The sequence below is a fragment of the Fusarium fujikuroi genome, chromosome FFUJ_chr09 (genome assembly GCF_900079805.1).
Source record: "Fusarium fujikuroi IMI 58289 draft genome, chromosome FFUJ_chr09".
Classification (NCBI taxonomy): Eukaryota; Fungi; Ascomycota; class Sordariomycetes; order Hypocreales; family Nectriaceae; genus Fusarium; species Fusarium fujikuroi.
Window position 1 is genome coordinate 304,351 of NC_036630.1, and position 20,049 is coordinate 324,399.

Sequence of the window (20,049 nt, forward strand, 5' to 3'; positions counted from 1 at the left end):
TATATATATATATATATATATATATACTAACTACTTATAGAAGTATTTTAAAAGAATTATAGCTAATAGGCATTTCTCTACTAATTCTATTCTAAATTAAATTACTATTCTATATCTTTTTATGCCAATTATATATACAGAACTCTCTAAATTTATATATATATAGAATTCGCATTATATTTACAAATAGCATAATAGGCTATATATTCTTTCTAGTTAGCCTTAGGTCTTATATTATTAACTAGAGATCTATAAAATAAAGAGTTATACTTATCTAATACTATTTAATTAACTATAGCCTCTTAAGGAGCTTTTTAAATATAATAATATTAATCTTAATGTATATTTACCCTAAGATATAATTATAGTATATAAAAAGATTCTTAAAGGGCAGATCTTTCCCTAAAATACCTTTAAAAACCTAAAGCTCTCTATATACTTATATCTATAGGTATAATTAAAAGCATATATACTTAACAGGAAATAGCCAGCTATTAGTCTTTTAGAAATACCTATAGGTAGGATTAATTATATATAGTCTTATTTAGCTATATATAATATTAATATATAGCTACTTAACTAAAAGACTTAAGGTAATATTAATTAAGATAAGATTAATTATAAGGTTAAAAGCTAGCCTTATATTATTTCTTAAACCTCTATAGTAAGGCCTTTAATTATAAAGGGCGCCCTTTAGCTTTTTTTTAATTTTATTTCTTTTTATTTTTCTTACCTCCTTAATTCTTATTTAATATTATAAATTAAAGAAATGCCTTAAATGCATTTAAATCTTTATATTATCTCTCTTTTTTACCTTTTATCTTCTTAGCCTTAACCTTAATTTTAATTTTAACTTTAATATTATTCTCCTTTCTTTTATTTTATATAGATTTCTTTTTATTCTTTATCTCCCTTTTAATCTTTATTATACACTTTAAAGCAAGTATTTTAGTTTCTATCTACTTAATTATCTACTTATTAGGCCATAAGGTATTACTATCTTTTAAATTATCTTATATATTAAAGTATAAAAGCATAAAGAAAACCAGAGCTTTAGCCTTTATAGAAAGTATAATACTTACTGCCTTAAAAAAGTCCTTTAGCTATAAGGTCTTATAAATAGTATCTTTATATATAATAGGTCTATTTAAATATATATTAATAATATAGCCACTAATAAGCTTTTACTTTATTAATAAAAACTCTTTATAGTAGCTTAATATAATAAAATAAACTATTTTATTATAAAATAAAAATATAAAGCCTAATAAGGCTATAATCTTACTTTTAATATTTTTACTTTTAACTCCTTTATTATACTTTAGTATAGAAATACCTAAAATAATTTCCTTAAAGTATCTTAAAGTAATATAAAATATAGCCCTTAATTTAATAGTAATTATATTCTTATAGCTTATTACTATAATACTATATTACTAGCTCTTAATAGCTATATTAATAGTATTAATATATATAATAGAAATTAATTATATTTATTTAATTTAAATTATTATTAAATTAGGCCTAAAGGGGCTACTTATAGTAAGGTTAATAACCTTAATAGCTTTAATAAGTAATTATTAATAGAATAGGCAAAAACTAACTTCTTTAAAGGCCTTTAATTCTATATAAAGTTTATTATAACTATAGCCAGTTTTAAGGCAAAATTTAGTATAATCTATAACAATAAAAGTAAAAGTAAATAGTTTAGCTTTAAATAGTATATTATAGGCTTATATAGATATATATAAGAGAAAAGGCTATAGCCCTTAATATAGGCCTTAGTCTATAGTGCTGCATTATAGCAATAATATTTAATATAATAATATTATATTACCTAGAAGCCTAAAGGGGCCTTTAGTGCTATATTAGGGTAAATAGAGTAAAAAAAATCCCTTAAGATGAATTTTAGCATAGATATCGATTTGGCCTTCCGTACGAGCCTTTGTAAGGGTTGGTTATTATGCGGGCGGTACAAGCTTCAGCCACAGGTCATAGCTGTAAATAACACATCAAGCAGCTCAATTCTGCGTTCCGTCTCCTTTCTCTATATCAGATTATGTATAAATATCAGTTTAATATCCGTCTTCAAATTAGCCCATCACTCAATCACATTCTCTTCAGTCTTCTACAACAGCTTCAATCAACTCCCTCAAACCTTTCCAAACAACCACCAACCAATTCTTCAATATGCGTTTCACCGGCATCACCGCAATCTTCCTCGCCGCTCTCGTGACCGACCACGTTCACGCCAATGAGCGCTGCACCAATCAGCTCACCAACGACTGGTCCCGTCGCTACGAGGCTTGGTCCAACTCCTGGGTGCCCAATGCCGATGAAGTCTGCGGCAACCTCTGGTCCAACCTCGGCCAATACCCCGAGTGTGCTGGTGTCAGTGACCAGTACTGTGGCTACGATAACAGCGGCTCTTCGCTCGTCTGGGCGTTTACCACCGGCAGTGGTTGTGAGGCGCGATCGGTCATGGATTCTTGGTATTGGGCTACTAAGAACCAGTGGGGCAACATTGACTGCAGACAAGGATAGGCGGTAAGTCTTTCCACTATAATGAAGGTTTCCCGATTCTGACTCGAGGTTCTAGGACATGGGATGTCCCTGTGGCCGGGAGGGGAGAGACGGGGTGGTTGAGTGTCGTTTTGTCTGTTATTGGCACCGTGCCTGAGAAAGGTTGAAGCATAGCTTTGGATCTTGAGTAATCTTCACGGTTTGAGCAGCCATACTATCCATGCCATGTAGCAATCGTGGAGAAAATTCCACTATTAAAACCCATAACGCCAGGACGAGAACTTGTGATAATATGAAGACGGTGGATTTCCAAGGCCATTTGATATCTACCTCTAGTCTGATACATTCTGCCGGCGAGCTAATGATGAACAAGAATCCAACCTCCAATTTAATCGCGTTGGACATTGAGGTATCTGCGGAGCGAGTTTTATCAGTGAATATACAAACTGTACTTCAGTCAGACATAGAATACTAGAAAGGCCAGACAAACTAACTAACAAACAATCATACTACTTCATACAAAGTTATCCTATACCATACTAAATTTACTCAAGTTTATCCAAGTCTTCCTAAACTTCCCTCAATCTTCCTAAGTTTTCCTAAGACTTTTTTTCTGCTATTCCCAAAATGGGCCAGTCTCCCACTCGGACTGATGAACAGCATGACACCACATCAATGCCCCAGTTGCTTGGTCAACGCTACGCTGGTATCCAGCCGGATGCGATCTTTGCCTTTGACCATTGGCGTTCCAGATCGGCAAACCAGTATAGTATTCCCGCGAGGACATAGGAAACCCACCTATGTTATATACTGTACTCATCTCTGCCTGACAGCGCCTCCATCCTTGAGCTAAGAGACGATACAGTGCATACCTGAGGCTGCATGACGTATTTCTGGGGTCATAAAATGTTAGCCTTTTCGTCGTATAGTTCAAGGTCACCTACTTCACGGGTATCATCCAACAGTCAATCGGACACGTCTCGCTCTTGATGTCATCAACTCGATACGCGCGGAATTGCAAAAGGATCAATCTAGATCCGTCAAAGCAAAAGACCTGAGGACACTGGTATTTGCTTGCGTATCTGTTAAATCTTATTAGTATTAAAGGCGGAATAAAAAACCAGAGTAGCCCGGCGCCTACCCTCTGAGCTCTTGCGAAAGACTTCTTTGTCCACTCCTAGTAATGGAGCCACTTTGCCATTGTTGCGGGTCAATGAGGTTACGCTTAAATTCGCCAATAGCCACTGTATATCGCTTCTGGCCGTACTTTACAGAAAATGTACAGTCCACATTCTCGGATATGTTTTCTTCCGAAAGGGGCTTTGTGTGAGAGGTCTGCATAAGTGGTGGGTATTCATGCCACGCAGAAAGGACGACGTTTGTTATCTCCGTGTTGAACCAATTCTCGCAGTCTGCCTCGGTCTCCAGTCTCCAATGTCGCTGATTTGTCGGGACGGCTGGCTGACGAAAACGCAAGGCATCGTCATCCTCCATGCCCATAAAGGCATCCTCGAAGTTGGCATCAGTGACACCATTCCTTATAACGGTATGCACGATTGTCGTTTTTATAGGCTTATAATCGTGGGCCCAGGCCTTATCGGATGTGGTCTTGTACCCAGGATTGGCCACCACGTTGGCGGGGTGCTGCTGGATGAGTTGTTCTGCTGAATTAGACATGGTAATGGGGCGAGGAATAGAGAGATACAAAAGGGCGAGTGTAGAAGACAAACTCTGTTATCCCAAGCTTCTCTTCAACTCTAGTCATGATATATATACAAATATGGAGTAGGCCATAGCCGCCCACTGCAAGGACATGTTAAAAATAGCACACAAGGATGCAAAAAAACTGAGGGCTTCTTCACCTAGTGATAAAAATACTTAGGTCAATTTTCTATAGACTTAACAAGTATTTAGAATACTTTATTTTAGGCACCTAAACTTAGGGTCAGAAGTTTTCTCACTCCATGAAGCAACATAACCAACAACTACGGATGTGGGCGGTTACAAGGTTTCATTTATGGGTCAAACAGAAGCTAAATAGAATCACCAATTGCTATAGGTCTTTTGCCGCTTCATGGCCGGTCTTTGAACAAGACGTTGACCAACATACATGAGGACATTTGAGGGACGATTTCATTGGTTACACGATCCAGCAGTGGAGCTTCTGCCTGACAGCCCCAGTCGCCCTCAGGAACTGTTGGTTACTCAGCCACCGATGGCACGTGCGTATGTCCATGGTTGGTTTGTTGTTGACTCCTGAAATTTGACCTCGAGACACTACATACCCGCTCTTACAATCCCAGCCTTGCCGCATAATGGAGAATCCAGATCAATTACCAACCGCCCAATCCTTTGGCATAGAAACTGCCGGGATTCGAAAATCAGAAACCACTGTAAGTCTCGCTAACTGCTCCAAGGCCAGTCGGTTCGCTAACACAATTGAATCTAAGCGCTTTCGATTTGGTACTCGGACTATCACAGCTTCCGGTGAATCTTCAGACGACGTGCATCCTAATGTGTTGCGTCTGCGAGTTATGAGAACCTTTTTTGACCGGGCACTTCAATCCTTATTCTGGGTCATATCTGGAGCAACTGGCCAATGGCTGCAAAATAAATTCCCAGAATGGTTCCTACCGGAGAGGATTGTTCTGAAATCCCAGAAGCCAAATTGGGAAGAGGAATTTGACAAGGAACTCAAAGCATATCACAAACTTCAACCTCTTCAAGGCACCTTCATACCTCGCTTCTTCGGCATGATCCAGCACAATAATATCCGTACTCTAATTCTTTCAGACATCGGAGGAGAATGTCTCGCTACCCCTGAAGGCGCTGTGCTCGAGAAACAAGATCTTCGCGTCTTATTAGATCAAACCTTCACGTCTCTTGCTGACCATGGCGCTTACCATGATGATATGAAGCTTGATAACTTTCATCTGGTGACTGACGAGGGAAAGGATAAGATTATGGCTGTGGACTTGGAGTCTGTTGAATTTGACCTATCTGGAGAGGATCTTACTACCGTGGCCAAGGGAAGCACCGAATGGATTATAGAACAGTATGAGAATCACTTGGAATGCATGGAGCTCGACTCAGTGATTCTCCCTAAGCGGGCCCTCCGAACATTGGTGTAGCTGTCTCGCCTCCCAACAAACATGAACAGGAGGTGAATGGTACGGCACAACCTCTGGAGGGCTGGCTATAGAGGATGAAGGCTATGAAGGCTTGCGTGGGATCAGCATTGACCGAAAAGTTTCCGGGTCTTAGGGAACGATCGTGAAGCTTGGATTCATCGAGGATTAGATTTTCTGAAGCATAAAATGGTTTTTGAGCACTGTGTATCGATATAGATACCGGCCAAATCTGTATTACGTTGTACAAACTACCTAATATAATTGTCGCAATTTCAAGAAGAACCTCTCAATCAGAAATAAACTCATGAAGCTAACACATGGCCAGATCCCTCCCGTGCTACAAAGATATTATCTGGTACCTCAGAGCTTAAGGGTCTAGTACACGTAACGTCTCGCTCCCACTAAATGTTCTTCATTATCTCAGAGCCCTTCTCCTTTTCCTCCTTGCTCCAAGAATTGGATACCTTCGAGCCTAATCCATGAAATAGAAGATCAACGACTCCATCAGCCATCTCGCCACCCAGATGCCTGTCGATTGGAGTGCTGGTCACTTCGAACCCGGGGCTTGATAGCAAAGCCTTGGTATGATCAGGGTCGAGCCAGATGTCGGAGACAGGCGGCTTGAACGGCGTTTCATCCGAATGGATCTGGGCCTGGATCTCCTGGATGATCTTGATATGTCCCATCACAGTTCAGAGAGCCTGTGACGACGGCTGCTCCATGGGACGAGAAGTATGCGCTATCTCTCTGACGCCCTTACCCGCGTCGGTGAAGTACATAAGACCAAGGTTCGTGGTGCAGTGTGTGAAGGTGTCGTCAGAAAAGGAGAGTTCCTTGCCTGCCATGACGGCCGTTTGGACGTTGGGTGGGCGGAGAACCGCTCCCTAGCGATGCTGACCATGTTCTCCGCGACGTCGAAGGTGTGGATCTCAGGATTGATCCCGGATTTAAGGATGATGACAGTGACGATGCCGGTGCCGCAAGCGTTGTCGAGGATCTTGGAGTCAGATGTCAGCGGTTTTAGGGCCGCGATGGAGGAGATGGTATGATTTGCGAGTTCACGGGTAACTCCGCCAGTAGTAGCCTCGTGCTTTTCTGCAGTCTTGTTCAATTGCTCGGTGGGTGTGAGCTCGGGAGCGAACGACATGGCGGCACAGCAGATAGCTAAAGCACGACTTTAAGATAGTAATGTTGGCATGTGCATATTGCGATGGACGATTCCCAATGAGGTAAGTTTAGATCACTATAGTAAGCTTTTAGGCTAGATATTTTTCAGCAAACCTCTTTACGGTCAAAGAGCTTTATCTCATCCCTTCCAGTGGTGGAATAGGGTAGGGGGATGGGTCTCAACTCTCAACGCAATCTATCCCACTCGGGTATCCCACATTATCCGAGTGGGATAAAGCAAACCTCATCAAAGGATCAAATTTGTCAGTGCTGATTATTCTTTCTCTTCATAGGATTGCGATACTATATATTGGTCTATCCTGCTTATTCCAGAACTGAATTTAACTGAAGACTCAATCATCGACCGTCAGACACAATCATCATGAGAACAACCCGCACAGGAACCGCCTCTCTCTTAGACACAATTCTGACACGTCTCATAGACGATGTAATAGAGAATGGATCAAGTTTCCTTGCAGACGACGAGAACTTGCAGCATTATAAACACCATTTAAGTCATCTTGAGACAGCATCGAAGATAGCACTTCTTCGGGAATGCCTGTGCGTGCGACCGCCTTTGCCACTTCTGCCGGAGGATCTACTTCAAGATATCGACGCCATCCTCTCACGACTTCATCAGCACAAGATACTTACTCCAATTTCCTCACTCTCACCTTGGCGGACGATTCAACATGATGAACATCGAGCGACCAAGGTTCATCTCTGGAGAGGCGACATCACGACTTTGACTGGTGTAACAGCTATCACCAATGCCGCGAACAGCCAGGGCCTAGGGTGCTTTCAACCAACTCATCGATGTATTGACAACATCATCCACGCTGAGGCAGGGCCACGGCTGCGAGAAGAGTGTTTCCAGCGAATGCAGGCCAGAGGAAAAGAGCTTGAGCCTGGAGAAGTACTTGTCACTGAAGGTCACGCTCTTTTTGCGTCTTCTGTCATCCATACCGTAGGGCCACAGCTAAAGAGAGGTACTTCGCCTACCGAGACTGAGAGGCGGCAGCTGGCCAAGTGTTATGAGACGATTCTTGATGCATTAGAGCGTTTGCCGTGTGAGGAGGACGGTAGCAAATCAGTTGCTCTTTGCTGTATTTCGACGGGCTTGTTTGCATTTCCAGCGGATGAAGCAGCTGAGATAGCAGTGTCAACTGTCACGTCATGGCTCCAGAAGCATCCATCAACAACGGTTACAGACGTCATCTTCAACACATTCACCGAATCAGACACCGAGATCTACTCGAAACTTCTTGGGCCTCCGCCGACAAAACCACTCTCACTTGCCAAGAGCCTGCCACAAAGCTCTCTCAGCTTAGGGCGCGACTGGCTCGCCTCAGCAGACGCTGTCCTCATCACAGCCGGCGCAGGTCTATCAGCCGCAGAAGGGCTGGACTACCACTCTCGTGACCTCTTCAAGAAGAATTTCCCAGGTTGTCTCAAGCTCGGATTGTCTTCACTGTATAGCGTCTTTGGCTTCAACGACTGGCCTTCGGAGGAGCATCGATGGGGATATTTCTTCACTCATTTAAACATGGTAGCCAACTGGTCTAATACGCCTACTTACCAGGCTTTAATACTGTGGCTGAAGAATTTTGGGCAAGACGCATTTGTGCGCACGTCAAATGCTGACGGGCTGTTTCTCGCAAATGGCTGGCCAAAAGAGCAACTTTCTACACCGCAAGGCTCGTATGGATATCTACAGTGTCTGAATAACTGCAGAGTCGACGCTGTCGTGCCATCAGCTCCCCTTGTAGCTGATGCAATGCCTCACATTGACAAGGCGACACAAAAATTGATGGATTCAAGCAAGATTCCGTTGTGCAGGTTCTGCGGTTCGAAAATGAGTATCTGCGTTCGGGCGGGCTCCTGGTTCAATCAGGCGCCTTTCCGAGAAGGCGAAGTTCAGTGGAAAGCATGGAAAACTCGGGTGCTAAGAGAAAAGAAGAATCTAGTAGTTTTAGAACTCGGCGTCGGGATGAATACGCCTGGAGTTTTGAGATGGCCGAATGAAGATTTGGTGATGCGAAGTGACGGGCGAGTCAAGCTCATTCGCGTTGGCATGGGTCCAGAGGCGATGGTGCCGTGGGAGCAGGAAGACGAGGGTCTGAGCACTTGTATTCAAGGCGACATCGGGCGCGCGATTCCTCTGTTGCTAGAAGGAAGCGGCGATCGCCAATAATTTATAGAAGAATAAATAGAAGCCATAGAGAATGAAGATCATGAATGCGCCTTAACGACAGCCCTATCCGAATGTCGTGCCGTCTTTCAGCCCAGTCACGCGTCATCACCTGCAGCGCCAAAGAGGCGCATGATGCCAAGCGTGGGTACCGCTGAAATTCACCGGCATATCCGCGTGGCTGTGAATTTTACCGCCCCAAATTTTCTACTAAAACCATCACGCTCCTCAGCCCAGTAACCTCATCTTTAATATTTCCGACTTTTTCGCGCGATAATTCGACGTGTTGCTACGGTATGGTAGTGTTATAGCAGAAAATGGGACTGGATGCCCTGAACAAGCTCGCGGCGGCCGGTGAGGCTGTTTATCAGAACCTCTCTAAAAAATGGTGATCTCTGAAAGGCTCCACTGGTGGATCAAGTTACTCATTGTGAATAGGGATGAGAGAAAGCGACGGCAGGCGGAAGAGGCATGGCTTGCGAAATACGCTGAAGAAATCCGTCAGCGAAATGAATTCCTGTCTCTCGTCACGAGTAAAGTCACAGGCGACTCAGCCTTCGAAATGGCACCTCTGCAATGCAACCCGCGCGAAACTCAAAGAGCAGTCTTTCTCGTCACAACGCCTATTGCCTTTGGCGTACTTGAAGTCTCGGAGGCAAGCTACAAATTGTTAGCAAGACATGTCGGCATGAGTCTGAACAGCGTGAGTCATTGGGCGGTGTGCGTTATCGATAGAGGGCTGGGGAAGTGCTATTGCTACGATTTGATGAGCGATCGGTTGGAGTTGACGATGCTGGGGAAGAATTATTTCAGGGTGGCGGTCATCACGGAGGAGTTTGTTGAGACGTGGAGTTCGTGCTATTATATCGGAGAGACGACCAAGACGCATGAGGAGATTCAGGCGATAGGTATGTTACACAAAGCCGCGGTGTGACAAGCTTTCTAACGACTGGACAGGACAACATCATATCGGACTAAATCCTCGGTATAAATTACTGTCGAATAATTGTCAGCATCTTGTTGACAGCCTTGTCAAGGAGCTTTGCAACGGCAAAGTCATCAGCCAGGCAAAGCTAGACGAGGAGTTATCGCTCGCGTCACCGAAGATTGCACGCGACTTGCTCGTTGGGAGAATAAGGTCGAAGATGGATGTCGGTGGCGAGAGCGAGGATAGTCCTTCGATCAAAGAGCATTTGGAGGCAATCAAAAGCCACTGGGGCGACAGGAAATAATTCATGATGATACCCAGGGTAATTAGATAATTAAACATTAGAACTCTTTACCATCTTCGACATAAATTATTAGTTTAAACAACAGAAGAGGGAAGAGAAATCGAGTTTCATTATGAATTAAGGCAAGAGATAAAAATTTACATTTTATGACACTCTGTGCTGTGAAGTCAATTACGCCTTGGGAGATGGTAACTACCAGACTGGTAAGTGAGAACAAAGAACAGCAAGATATCTGATTGAGAAACTGTGATACGCTTATATACTCCAATTTGTGGCTCTGCTGTCACCAATAGCTATTCCTCCGCTTCGGAGATCTCCCCGAATAGCTCAGCTGGAAGAGCGTTCGGCTGTAATTGTTAATCTGACACCGAAAGGTCACTTGTTCGATCCAGGTTTCGGGGAGCACAAATTCTTTTTGCACATTTCACTTTATGCCAGCATTACGTTTTTCTCTGTGCTTGTTTGTAATTCTCATCTTATGTCATTTTTGCAACCTATTTCAATTATGCTTCTGGTGCCACTTGGCAGATGTCTGGGTTTAGGCAAATGAGAGCTGGCTGGGTGATAGTCTGACGACTATGTCCAGTCAGAATGATTGATTCTGAGTGGTTTCAAGTGCTGAGATGAGAATGTGCTGACGCACGTCATCTTTTGATATGGTGAGGATGCCCGAGGGTGAGGTTGGTAGTCAGTCTCGTGAGATATTAGGTCATTTATCCCTCTCCTTTTGACGATGACGGTTCTCAAACCTACCATCATTTTGTAGACACGCCTGCCAAAATGCTAGCATCTCTCCCACCAGAAATCCTCGAAAACATTTGCGACAAGGTATGTATTTCACTGATACATGTCAATACGAGCTGACAGTGGTAGCTCAGCGGTATCGACCTCCAACGGCTGTCGCTGACGGCAAAATGGCTACACAAGATAACATTTCGCCAACTCTGGCGCTCCCTGACTATTAAACCGTATCCCGAGAGCGAGCGACATTGCATAAACCCTTATGGACCACCGCAATATTGCCTCCAGTATACGAGAGAGCTCCGCTTCGATCCTGGTGTTGACGCAGACCCGAAGCGATGTATCCATGCTGGTGACTGGCTTGGTTACATGGGCAACTGGACTGACAAAGTTCCTCTTCATCAGTATACTTGGGAGGCTAGGGGCGATAGTTTTGGGTTAGAAGGCGGAAAGCTTGTGAGGGTAAAGTTTGAGTGTCTTGCGCAAAGGGCTGTGATTTTGCTTAATCGTTTCAATGCCGGGCAACTCGAATCGTTTAGGTAAGGCAAATCCTTATATGAAGAAACTTCTAATATCGTTGCTAGCTGGTACTATACTTCTTGTATCCCCTGTGAGATTCTCGAGATTCTGTGTCTCAAGCATCCCTGCATCCAGAGCCTCAGCCTCGTCACAGATCCCTTCTGTAGCAGATTCAACCGCTGGAGTCGAACATCTGACATAGATCTCTCGGCGTTTCTTAACCTTCGACGACTCAGCTGGAAAGCACCTATGGGTTGTCATTTCGACAACATTGCTAGCCTTGTCAAGGCCAATGCGAGACATCTCGAGGAACTGGAATTGGAGCTGCACGGCTGGTCTCCAGATCATGAGAGTCGTGAGTCCACGGCTGTTCATCCTGGGGAAAATCTTGAAGTATGGGATAACATACCAGCGAGCGCTATGCTTGCTCGGAAGACGTTTGGTCTCGAGGTGACGACCTCGAAAGCAGCTGAGCAGATATGCTTTCCGAAGTTGCGAAGGTTAAAAATTACCAGGGTCGCTCTGAGAGATGAGAACACTGGTATACAAGTCTTAGCCTCTTCCATTGACTCCAGTGCTCGGAGGCTACTGTCGTGCGTACTGGATAATCTTCCTATCTAACATCATGGAATCGCAAACGCCACTTCATATCAAGACTCTGGATTTATTGGACGTCCATATGAATACACCGCACGACACCGCGACGGGAAGAGATGCTGAGTTCGCGCTTGGGTAGATATTCATCGGACTTGGGTCTATTGTCTGAGTAGCGGAACGGTATGCGACAGGGTGCTTCTCAGAACCCGCTTTGGGATTCAACCTTCTCGAGTTCATTGGGTTGACATGTGCAGCGAAGTATCTTGTAATTGATCCCAGCTGATATCAAGACTCTACTGCCTAAAGGAAACTATAGAAAGATATTTTGCTCCTCTTTGTATCCATAGGATCACTGAAAGTGTGCTTCATATTTGACGCACAGGAATAAACTCGGGTCCAAGTGCATCCTGGGACATCAGTCACGCCTTATAATTTAAGATCAGTGAAGGAGAAATTGAAGGCACACTCATCGATGACACGACAAAGGCGGGTAACTTGCTCAGCGACGATGCCGAAGTACATTTTCGGCTTAGTCCTAAAGAACCCGGTGCTGTGAGAGATAGAAGGGAGTGGTACCATCATTGCTACTGCAATGAGAGAGACCCCAATAACGACAAATCAGCTAAGGAAACTACTTTGTCTCTGCTGGCTTAAGCTCTTAGCCGCGAGTCTCAGCTGCAAATAGGTTTATTCCCCGGGCTATAGGCGATGACATAGTTGAAGGTAGACTAATCTAATACATTTTAGACATAGTCTTCTACAAACTAATTTAATGTAACCTGCCCGTCTTCGAATTTATAACTAGCGGAATATAAGCATCTTGTAGTGAGATCCTTGTCACACCAAGCACTGGTCGACGTGTCAGTATCGATAAACGCTCCAAGCGATCTAGAGTACTTACGCAAATAGGAGATGTCCATTTCCGTTACTGGATGCACTTCCTGGACTTTGAATGCTCCCAGCGATCGAGCCCAATACCTCATCGTCGCCCCTATCATATGGACCTGAGATACTACCCGACGTTGCGTACTTGATGCTGTACTTATCTGACGTGTAACACCCAGAACTGTAGAATAGGAGGTACGAACCATCCTCGTAGACGAGACTCGGTGTCTCAAGCAACTTTTCATCGTCTGTCTCACTGAGGATTTCAACTGGGTCGTCTTTCAGTGTGAAACCATCATTCTCAACCTGAAAGACGTCAGTGATGTTCGAATTAGCAGCGACGCGACATACCTGTTGCAGCATGATAGACGTCTTGCCGCAGATCCTGTTCCCATCGATTTTATACACGACCCATCTCGTATCGCTTCCGGGATCATAGAATGCACTTGGGTCGATGACTCCGCCCTTGTCAAGCTGGCATACAAGGGGTTCATCTCGTGGTGTATAAGGCCCACGGATTGAGTCGGAAAAAGCCACGCCAATACATCGCTTTCCATCGTTGTCGTCCTGGGTGAAAGCACTGTAGTACATGACCCATTGCTTGCCGTTCCACTGTACATCAGGAGCCACGATGTCGAGATTCTGGCCCCAAGCACCCGCATCTTTCAGCGGATCGTCGCTCAGCAGTTCCCACTTATCCTTAGCTTTGTTGTATCGTGCCATCTGCACCAATTTCCCCTTGTCTTGGCTGCCGAAAGAGTACCAAGTACAAGACTCGAAATCGAATACAAACGATGGGTCCGGGAAGTTTTCACTGAGAATGACTTTGGAGTCGCCGTCGAAAGTTGGCTTGGAACAGTCGTCACTGCTTCCACCACCATCTTCAGAACCATCGTCGGTGCCGCCATCTTGGCCACCAGTGCTGTATTTGGGCAACCCGGGGTCGGCTGTGTGCAGTAACGTGAGGTTAGTAATTGTTGTGATCGAATGGATGGGGCTGCCTTACTTATTGGTCCATCATCTCCACCGCTAGCACCACATTCGTTGAAATACGTATATGCCTATAAGGAATGATAATAAGCCAGAGGCCCAAGATTCACCATTGTTGTATTGCAAGCTTACCTTGTTCGTAAACGGAAGAACATGAACAAGATCAGCCCGGCCAAGACCACCTTGATTGGTGAAATGCATCGTCTCGCCACGGTCGATGGGAGCATATAAAACTCCACGGTTGGACCAGTTGAAAGAACTACCAGTGCCAGCCTTTCTTCCCAAGTTCTTGAAGACAGTGGCAGCTCCGGTGTACTTGTCAAGGTAGATAATGTCAGCTCGGCCTGAGTTCTCGACATCTGCAAAACGTATATCGGCTCGCTCCCGCCCCTCTGAAAACTTAACCTGGCCCACATTCTCCATACCACTCTTGAGGTTGAGCCAGCCCGTGATGCGTCCATTGGGCTCGAGGCACATGACGTCGGCCCGCCCATCTCCGTCAATATCAGCAAGTCTCATGCCGCGGTCGAAGGGGCTTACACCCCAACCCTGCGAGCAAGTCGCAGGCGTGACAACACCTTTGTTGGTAAAGGTAACGCTCTTGGAACCCGTTTCATACGTATTCTCGTACAGCGTCAAGGCACCGGTTGCCTCATTCTGTACCAGAACATCACACTTTCCATCACCCGTCCAATCGGCTAGGTGTATACCAACACGAGGTCCTGGTACCTTGAGTTCGATCTTGAGGTCGTTTCCCCACAACGGAGGATTGTGGATATTAGCATTGAGTTCAGCTGCATGGCCGTCGAAATAGATCCAAACATAGTCGTCAGAGCCGGTGCCGCGCATATCACAGTAGAAGTTACCATCGGCTTTCCTTTTAGTGCCACCAAATCCCCTGTTTTCCCACACAACCATGTCGATTCCTGTTTTGTCCGATCTCAGGTAAATGTAGTCGCGGCGGCCAGAGCCGTAGATACGACCAAACTTGATGCGATTCTGTATTCCCTTTGCAGCTTGGCCTTTATGGGTCAGACCAGCATCCCTCCATTCAGGCACGATGCCCTTGCCCCAACCTCGCATGTTGTTCCAGGTGTGAACACTGCCTGTGTCGCTAATCCACATATACTCATCGCGGAAGTCTCCGTTGAGATCCGCAAATACAACACCGGACTTGCTGGCTGCCGACTTGGGATTCTTGTCAAAGACAGTCTCTCGCAATCCTTTGGCTGTCTTGAACCCTTGCCAGGCATACTTTACCCCAGTACCACCATTTCTGGAACAGATGACAGCTCCACTATCCTCAACGAGACAGTAGTCTGCTCTTCCGTCACCATCGATATCTGCGATACGGACATCGGTTGCTTCATAGCCGTCGTGTTTGCCAACAACCTGGCCGATGCTCTTAAACTTGGGTGGGTTGCCTCCCTGATTGATTGACACCCAGACAGCCGAGCCGGATTTGAGACAAAAGAAGTCATCTAAACCGTCGTTGTTGAAATCGGCAAATGCATAGCGAGGTCCGTCATTGCAATCCATGTCGACATCGAACCTTTTGGAGGCAGCAAACTTGCCGCCTCCCTGGTTCTGTCGGTACCAGTAAGTATTGGTGCCGTCTTTCTCGTGGTGAATGCGAATCATGTCATCTAGAGCATAACTCCGAGGCGAATTGGCAGAGTTGAGGACAATGTTGGCAAATAAGACGTGCCAAGGGTAATCTTTGATCAGGGACGCAGAGTCACCACCGTTCTCAAGTCGCAGCGACTTGAGGACGCCCTGCGCGTGGCTGTAGTGTCGGTAGATGCCATCGTCATGGCCACTGCCCCGTTGTGATTGTTTTGGTGCTCGAGAATTGCCGGCCGTTTTCTTGCACTCAGATGACTTTTCATTTACTGCATCGTCGATGCCACTAACCTTTGCTGGCGGTTGTATATCTGCCTGGACCTTTCTGATAGCGTCCCACCAAACCGAGGCAAATAGCTTATAACCAGCATCAGTAGGGTGGATTCCATCCTTTTGCAGCATACTTGTAGGCAGGACGGGATTAATATCTGCAAGACCAATGCGCTGGCCGCGGTAGGTCTTCACTAGCTGACGGATCTGCTTGCTCACTTTTGATGCGCACGCATCATTGGTGACATTGGTGCTTCTGACAATTGTGGATAGAACAATCGTCACACCGGGAATATTAGAGTAAATGTCGTCAACCAAAGCCTTCATTCGCCCTCCGGCCCCGTCAATGTCGATCTTCTGATTACAGTCGTTCCTAAAACAGTATCAGATATTCATGAATGACAATTCCTGTATAATGGCGACTTACGTTCCGGCATTTATGAGCACAAGATTCGGCTTCATCCACATTGACTTCCTGAACTCGTTGTGAACCTGATCAATGACATAGCCAGGCCAGCCTTCGTTATCCTAGGCGAAAGATTAGCTTTCAGGATTAAAGGTCCGCGAGTTACTTACCCTGTCTTTCATATCGCCGTTTTGCTTGGACCCAACCATGTTGACCTTCCAGCCCTTATATCGAAGTTGAGAGCGGAGCCACTTCCGGTAGCCATTGTTGTCAGTTGATAGATAACCCTGAGTAATTGATGCGCCCAACGGCATGACTCTCAGGTAGAAGTCGTCAGCTCTGCTTGATAAGCCCCTATCGGCACCCAAACTAGGTTCATCACCCTCAGAAGCCGGATAAGACTCGTTCCAGGATGTGTCCCAAGAAACAACATCGGGTGCATTGCCATGTCCATAAGGCTCGATACCGTCAGGGCTCTCATAAGCTGTTGTATGGCTGATGAAGAGTAAGGAGACTGCAGCCAAGGGCCAGTATAGGCCTCGATGCTTGATTTGCATAGTGAGACTTGTGAAATACTCAAAACAAAGAGATCGGCTAGTAGGTCTGCAAAACAAAGGACAAAGTAAAGTAGAACTTGTAAAATTCTAATGACTAGAGACAATACCCTAACTCATACTTTGAACTTAGATAAACAGGCTTGTCTATGCGTTAGCATATTCTCCCTGGGTAGTGTACCTCGCATAGTCCTCGTTAGAGTGGATACCGTAAGCTGACATTCTGCTAATCTATCTATAACCATCAAGGACCCTATGACCCACGATGATCTCCCCGGGATATTTCCGTAGTGAGCTGACTCTACTAATCGGAGAATGCCAAGACTTCCGAATTGCTACCCTGGCAAGCTCGGCATTGGTAACAAAAGCCGGCAAGACAATCAAAGGCAAGCCTACCCTTATACAACCCAATGTAAATCTTCTGACCGTCTTATATGCTTGATCCTGCGATCCATCTATGCAATTTTGAACGCTGATCCTCATCAAGATGGTGGCTGTGAGTCCTCGCCATTAGGATCAGTTACAGTAAGCAAGAGGGGATATTGCGCTGACAATTTGAATCCTTTACATTTTCTAAATTTGCACGCATTTTGCCTCCACTTCTCAGGGCACATGCTCAGAGTGTATTTTCTCAGCCTTTGCGCGGAACATTCACTTTTCATATTTTATTCCCACGAGATAAATGCAATTTCGATTTGCATCTTTACAACATGCAGCCTTGACTCCCACTATGTATATCCAGCAGTACAGACGCAGAAAAGATCAACCTGCCATTCAACATAGCTGAAACTCATGTCAAGAATATCGAGCTCTCCTAATGAGGCTGGGTCAGGTAACCATCCGGCTGACATCAATGGAGTACCATGTTCCTGCTTTCAAGTGGATGGCTCTGAGCATAGAGTGGAGATATCAGTCGATTTGACCTGCTAAAGGTCCATGCATTCGCCTTATGCGCTACTAAAGGACCGATGTCAGCTTACGCTCTCCGGGACTTTCCTCTTTTGCCGGCTTCGAGTCTCTCCGTCAGGCTGAGCATGTCCGCTACTGTCGACAACCCTGTCAAAGGATGGGGCTTACCCCTATCCGAACATTTGGAAGAGTATTCATTGAGTAGGGAGTACAGTACAAATGGAACTACTGCATTGGTCCTAACTGCTCTCCTTGATCGTTGCGACTTGTTTGCAGCATAAGTATCCCTACCTCGCAATACTCTTTACCACAACTTCTTACGGGGAAATATCCTTCTAGCGTGGCGTAGCAGCTACTCTCAGGCAGAACATTTGGCCTTGATACAGCTTCTATTCCGATGATGAAGGAGTTTCTCCGATATACACTACTAGGCCTCCTAGCTCAGAGCTCTCACGGCTTTCTAGCACCTAGGTCCGAGCAGCAAGCCAAATATCGCATCCCAAGCAACAAAACCAGTATAATTCCTCACAGCTACATAGTCCGCCTCCATGACAATCACACCATCGAGGATCATTATGCCAACATCGGTGTCAACATCAGCGATGTGGCATCAGAATTCAACTACCTGGCTCCTTTGGATCTCTATTACTTCCAGCTTGAGGCACAGAACTCAACTCTGATACATGAACTCATCCGACGAGATCCCGGTATCAAACGAGTAGGGCACGATTATTATGGGGAGACCGAAATAGATCCCATTCATCACAATCCCGATGGCTCTGACCACGGTGGTTCAAGTTCCAAGCAACCTGTCGATACCCCTGCAGTAAGTAAGAGGTGGGACGAGATGTTTTTCAACGCTCAATGGCACCTAGCAATGATTGGATTGTGGAACAAGATAAGGCTGAAAGGGGATACAGTATACCCACATGCTGACTTTAGAATCCCGTGGTTAGAAGATGCTGGAAAAGGTGTCAACATCTACATTTTCGACTCTGGCATTCGGCTTAGACTGTCTGCTTTTGGCAGTCAAGACGGCAAAATGTGGAATCTTAACAGCTTAAAAGAGGAAGACAAAGCCCCTTACTGCGACAACGAGACAATGGTGAGTACAAAACAGCCTCCACGTCTGGGCAAGAATTAACATTAGATTTCAGAGAGATACAGAAGGGCATGGTACCAAAGTAGCAGTCGTCGCCGCTGGATACAACAATGGAATGTTGAGCCCCGCGTGGAGGGCTAACCTCGTGTCTGTGAAAGTGAAGTGTAAGCCGAACGGCGGAGGACGGCTTTCCCAAATCCTTCGAGGTATTCCCAACGTTCATAAATCAGGTATTAGTTCACATTCTAACATTATCCTAGCCGTTAGTGATGTTATCTCAGAGCACAAGAAATATTGGGGGAGCCCGGTATGTATCGATATGTCCCAATACTATAATAATAGGATAGAGGAAAACTAACACCTTTACTCTATATTTAGCCCGACGGCTGGAGAGGCTCTGTGATCAATGTCTCGATGGGATTTCCGAAGCACGCAACAGATCCCGACTTCCAGTACGCCTGGGACGCAGCAAGGGCAGCCGGTATTCCAATAGCAGCAGCAGCAGGCAACACTGGAGAGAATTGGCTACACGCCCCGGCCAGATTCAAGTCTACATACAGCGTGGGCGCCATTGACGCGCGCTATCAGCGATGGGAACAATCCCATTATCATCGCAAACTCAACGTTTTCGCACCGGGAGTTCGTGTGCCCACTGCAGATCATATAACAGGAAAGCCGATAACAGGAGATGGGACTAGTCTGGCATCTCCACTGGTTGCTGGAGTTATGGCTATGATGGTTGGGTATGAAGGTGCGTGGAACATACCTGATGGTAAGAATATCTATGCCAGGTTAGATGCCAACCTCGTGCCGCTGGTCACAATGGACGAGAATATGACCAAGGCAGGTGTCGAACCAAACCTCATCAACACCGGCTTCTTCAACCCCGACAGGGAGTTTGATCGGCATCCTTATGCCGGAATCCCCTGGACAGAACCCCCTGAGATTGGTCCCGGGTCATTCCTTGATAAGAGGCAGGGAAACCCATACGACAAACAGCGCGGCGACTATTGGAACAAGAACTACTACGACGGTCCACAACACACCGTTGAATTCGGCAAGTTGCAATGAATAGTTCATTTAACTCTCAACTATTGTACTAACTACTTCTGTTACCATGGATAGCCGGAGCACAACCAACGATTGATTCACCTCTTTCTGAAGAGGATCTCGATAAGGGATACTTTGATAGTGAAGAAGGTAGTTGCG

The 20,049-nt window shown here is 45.4% G+C and overlaps 9 protein-coding genes, besides 1 other annotated feature; 6 read left to right on the plus strand and 3 right to left on the minus strand.

Moving 5' to 3' along the window:
- Window positions 1–2,190: 2,190 nt before the first annotated feature.
- On the plus strand, window positions 2,191–2,544 carry FFUJ_10088 (uncharacterized protein; the record flags this gene model as incomplete). Its single annotated transcript, XM_023567937.1, has 1 exon — window positions 2,191–2,544. The coding sequence occupies one exon, from the start codon at window positions 2,191–2,193 to the stop codon at window positions 2,542–2,544; it is 354 nt and encodes a 117-aa protein (XP_023435308.1).
- Window positions 2,545–3,463: 919 nt separating this feature from the next.
- FFUJ_10087 (uncharacterized protein) lies at window positions 3,464–4,200 on the minus strand (the record flags this gene model as incomplete). XM_023567938.1 has 2 exons in its annotated part: window positions 3,464–3,605; window positions 3,665–4,200. 2 exons carry the CDS (start codon window positions 4,198–4,200, stop codon window positions 3,464–3,466), a joined length of 678 nt encoding a protein of 225 aa, XP_023435309.1.
- A 638-nt stretch (window positions 4,201–4,838) lies between these two features.
- FFUJ_10086 (uncharacterized protein) lies at window positions 4,839–5,654 on the plus strand (the record flags this gene model as incomplete). The annotated part of the gene is made up of 1 exon (XM_023567939.1): window positions 4,839–5,654. One exon carries the CDS (start codon window positions 4,839–4,841, stop codon window positions 5,652–5,654), a length of 816 nt encoding a protein of 271 aa, XP_023435310.1.
- Window positions 5,655–6,055: 401 nt separating this feature from the next.
- FFUJ_10085 (uncharacterized protein) lies at window positions 6,056–6,801 on the minus strand (the record flags this gene model as incomplete). XM_023567940.1 has 2 exons in its annotated part: window positions 6,056–6,325; window positions 6,415–6,801. 2 exons carry the CDS (start codon window positions 6,799–6,801, stop codon window positions 6,056–6,058), a joined length of 657 nt encoding a protein of 218 aa, XP_023435311.1.
- A 402-nt stretch (window positions 6,802–7,203) lies between these two features.
- On the plus strand, window positions 7,204–9,015 carry FFUJ_10084 (phosphatase family protein; the record flags this gene model as incomplete). Its single annotated transcript, XM_023567942.1, has 1 exon — window positions 7,204–9,015. One exon carries the CDS (start codon window positions 7,204–7,206, stop codon window positions 9,013–9,015), a length of 1,812 nt encoding a protein of 603 aa, XP_023435312.1.
- A 314-nt stretch (window positions 9,016–9,329) lies between these two features.
- Window positions 9,330–10,244, plus strand: FFUJ_10083 (uncharacterized protein; the record flags this gene model as incomplete). XM_023567943.1 has 3 exons in its annotated part: window positions 9,330–9,400; window positions 9,451–9,920; window positions 9,970–10,244. The coding sequence occupies 3 exons, from the start codon at window positions 9,330–9,332 to the stop codon at window positions 10,242–10,244; spliced, it is 816 nt and encodes a 271-aa protein (XP_023435313.1).
- Window positions 10,245–10,560: 316 nt separating this feature from the next.
- Window positions 10,561–10,646, plus strand: a tRNA (tRNA-Tyr).
- Window positions 10,647–11,024: 378 nt separating this feature from the next.
- On the plus strand, window positions 11,025–12,125 carry FFUJ_10082 (uncharacterized protein; the record flags this gene model as incomplete). XM_023567944.1 has 3 exons in its annotated part: window positions 11,025–11,072; window positions 11,118–11,524; window positions 11,570–12,125. 3 exons carry the CDS (start codon window positions 11,025–11,027, stop codon window positions 12,123–12,125), a joined length of 1,011 nt encoding a protein of 336 aa, XP_023435314.1.
- A 740-nt stretch (window positions 12,126–12,865) lies between these two features.
- Window positions 12,866–16,832, minus strand: FFUJ_10081 (related to acetylxylan esterase; the record flags this gene model as incomplete). XM_023567945.1 has 7 exons in its annotated part: window positions 12,866–12,950; window positions 13,003–13,292; window positions 13,338–13,933; window positions 13,993–14,047; window positions 14,109–16,242; window positions 16,297–16,397; window positions 16,446–16,832. 7 exons carry the CDS (start codon window positions 16,830–16,832, stop codon window positions 12,866–12,868), a joined length of 3,648 nt encoding a protein of 1,215 aa, XP_023435315.1.
- Window positions 16,833–18,135: 1,303 nt separating this feature from the next.
- On the plus strand, window positions 18,136–19,911 carry FFUJ_10080 (related to YSP3-subtilisin-like protease III; the record flags this gene model as incomplete). XM_023567946.1 has 4 exons in its annotated part: window positions 18,136–18,843; window positions 18,896–19,046; window positions 19,101–19,147; window positions 19,219–19,911. The coding sequence occupies 4 exons, from the start codon at window positions 18,136–18,138 to the stop codon at window positions 19,909–19,911; spliced, it is 1,599 nt and encodes a 532-aa protein (XP_023435316.1).
- Window positions 19,912–20,049: the final 138 nt, after the last annotated feature.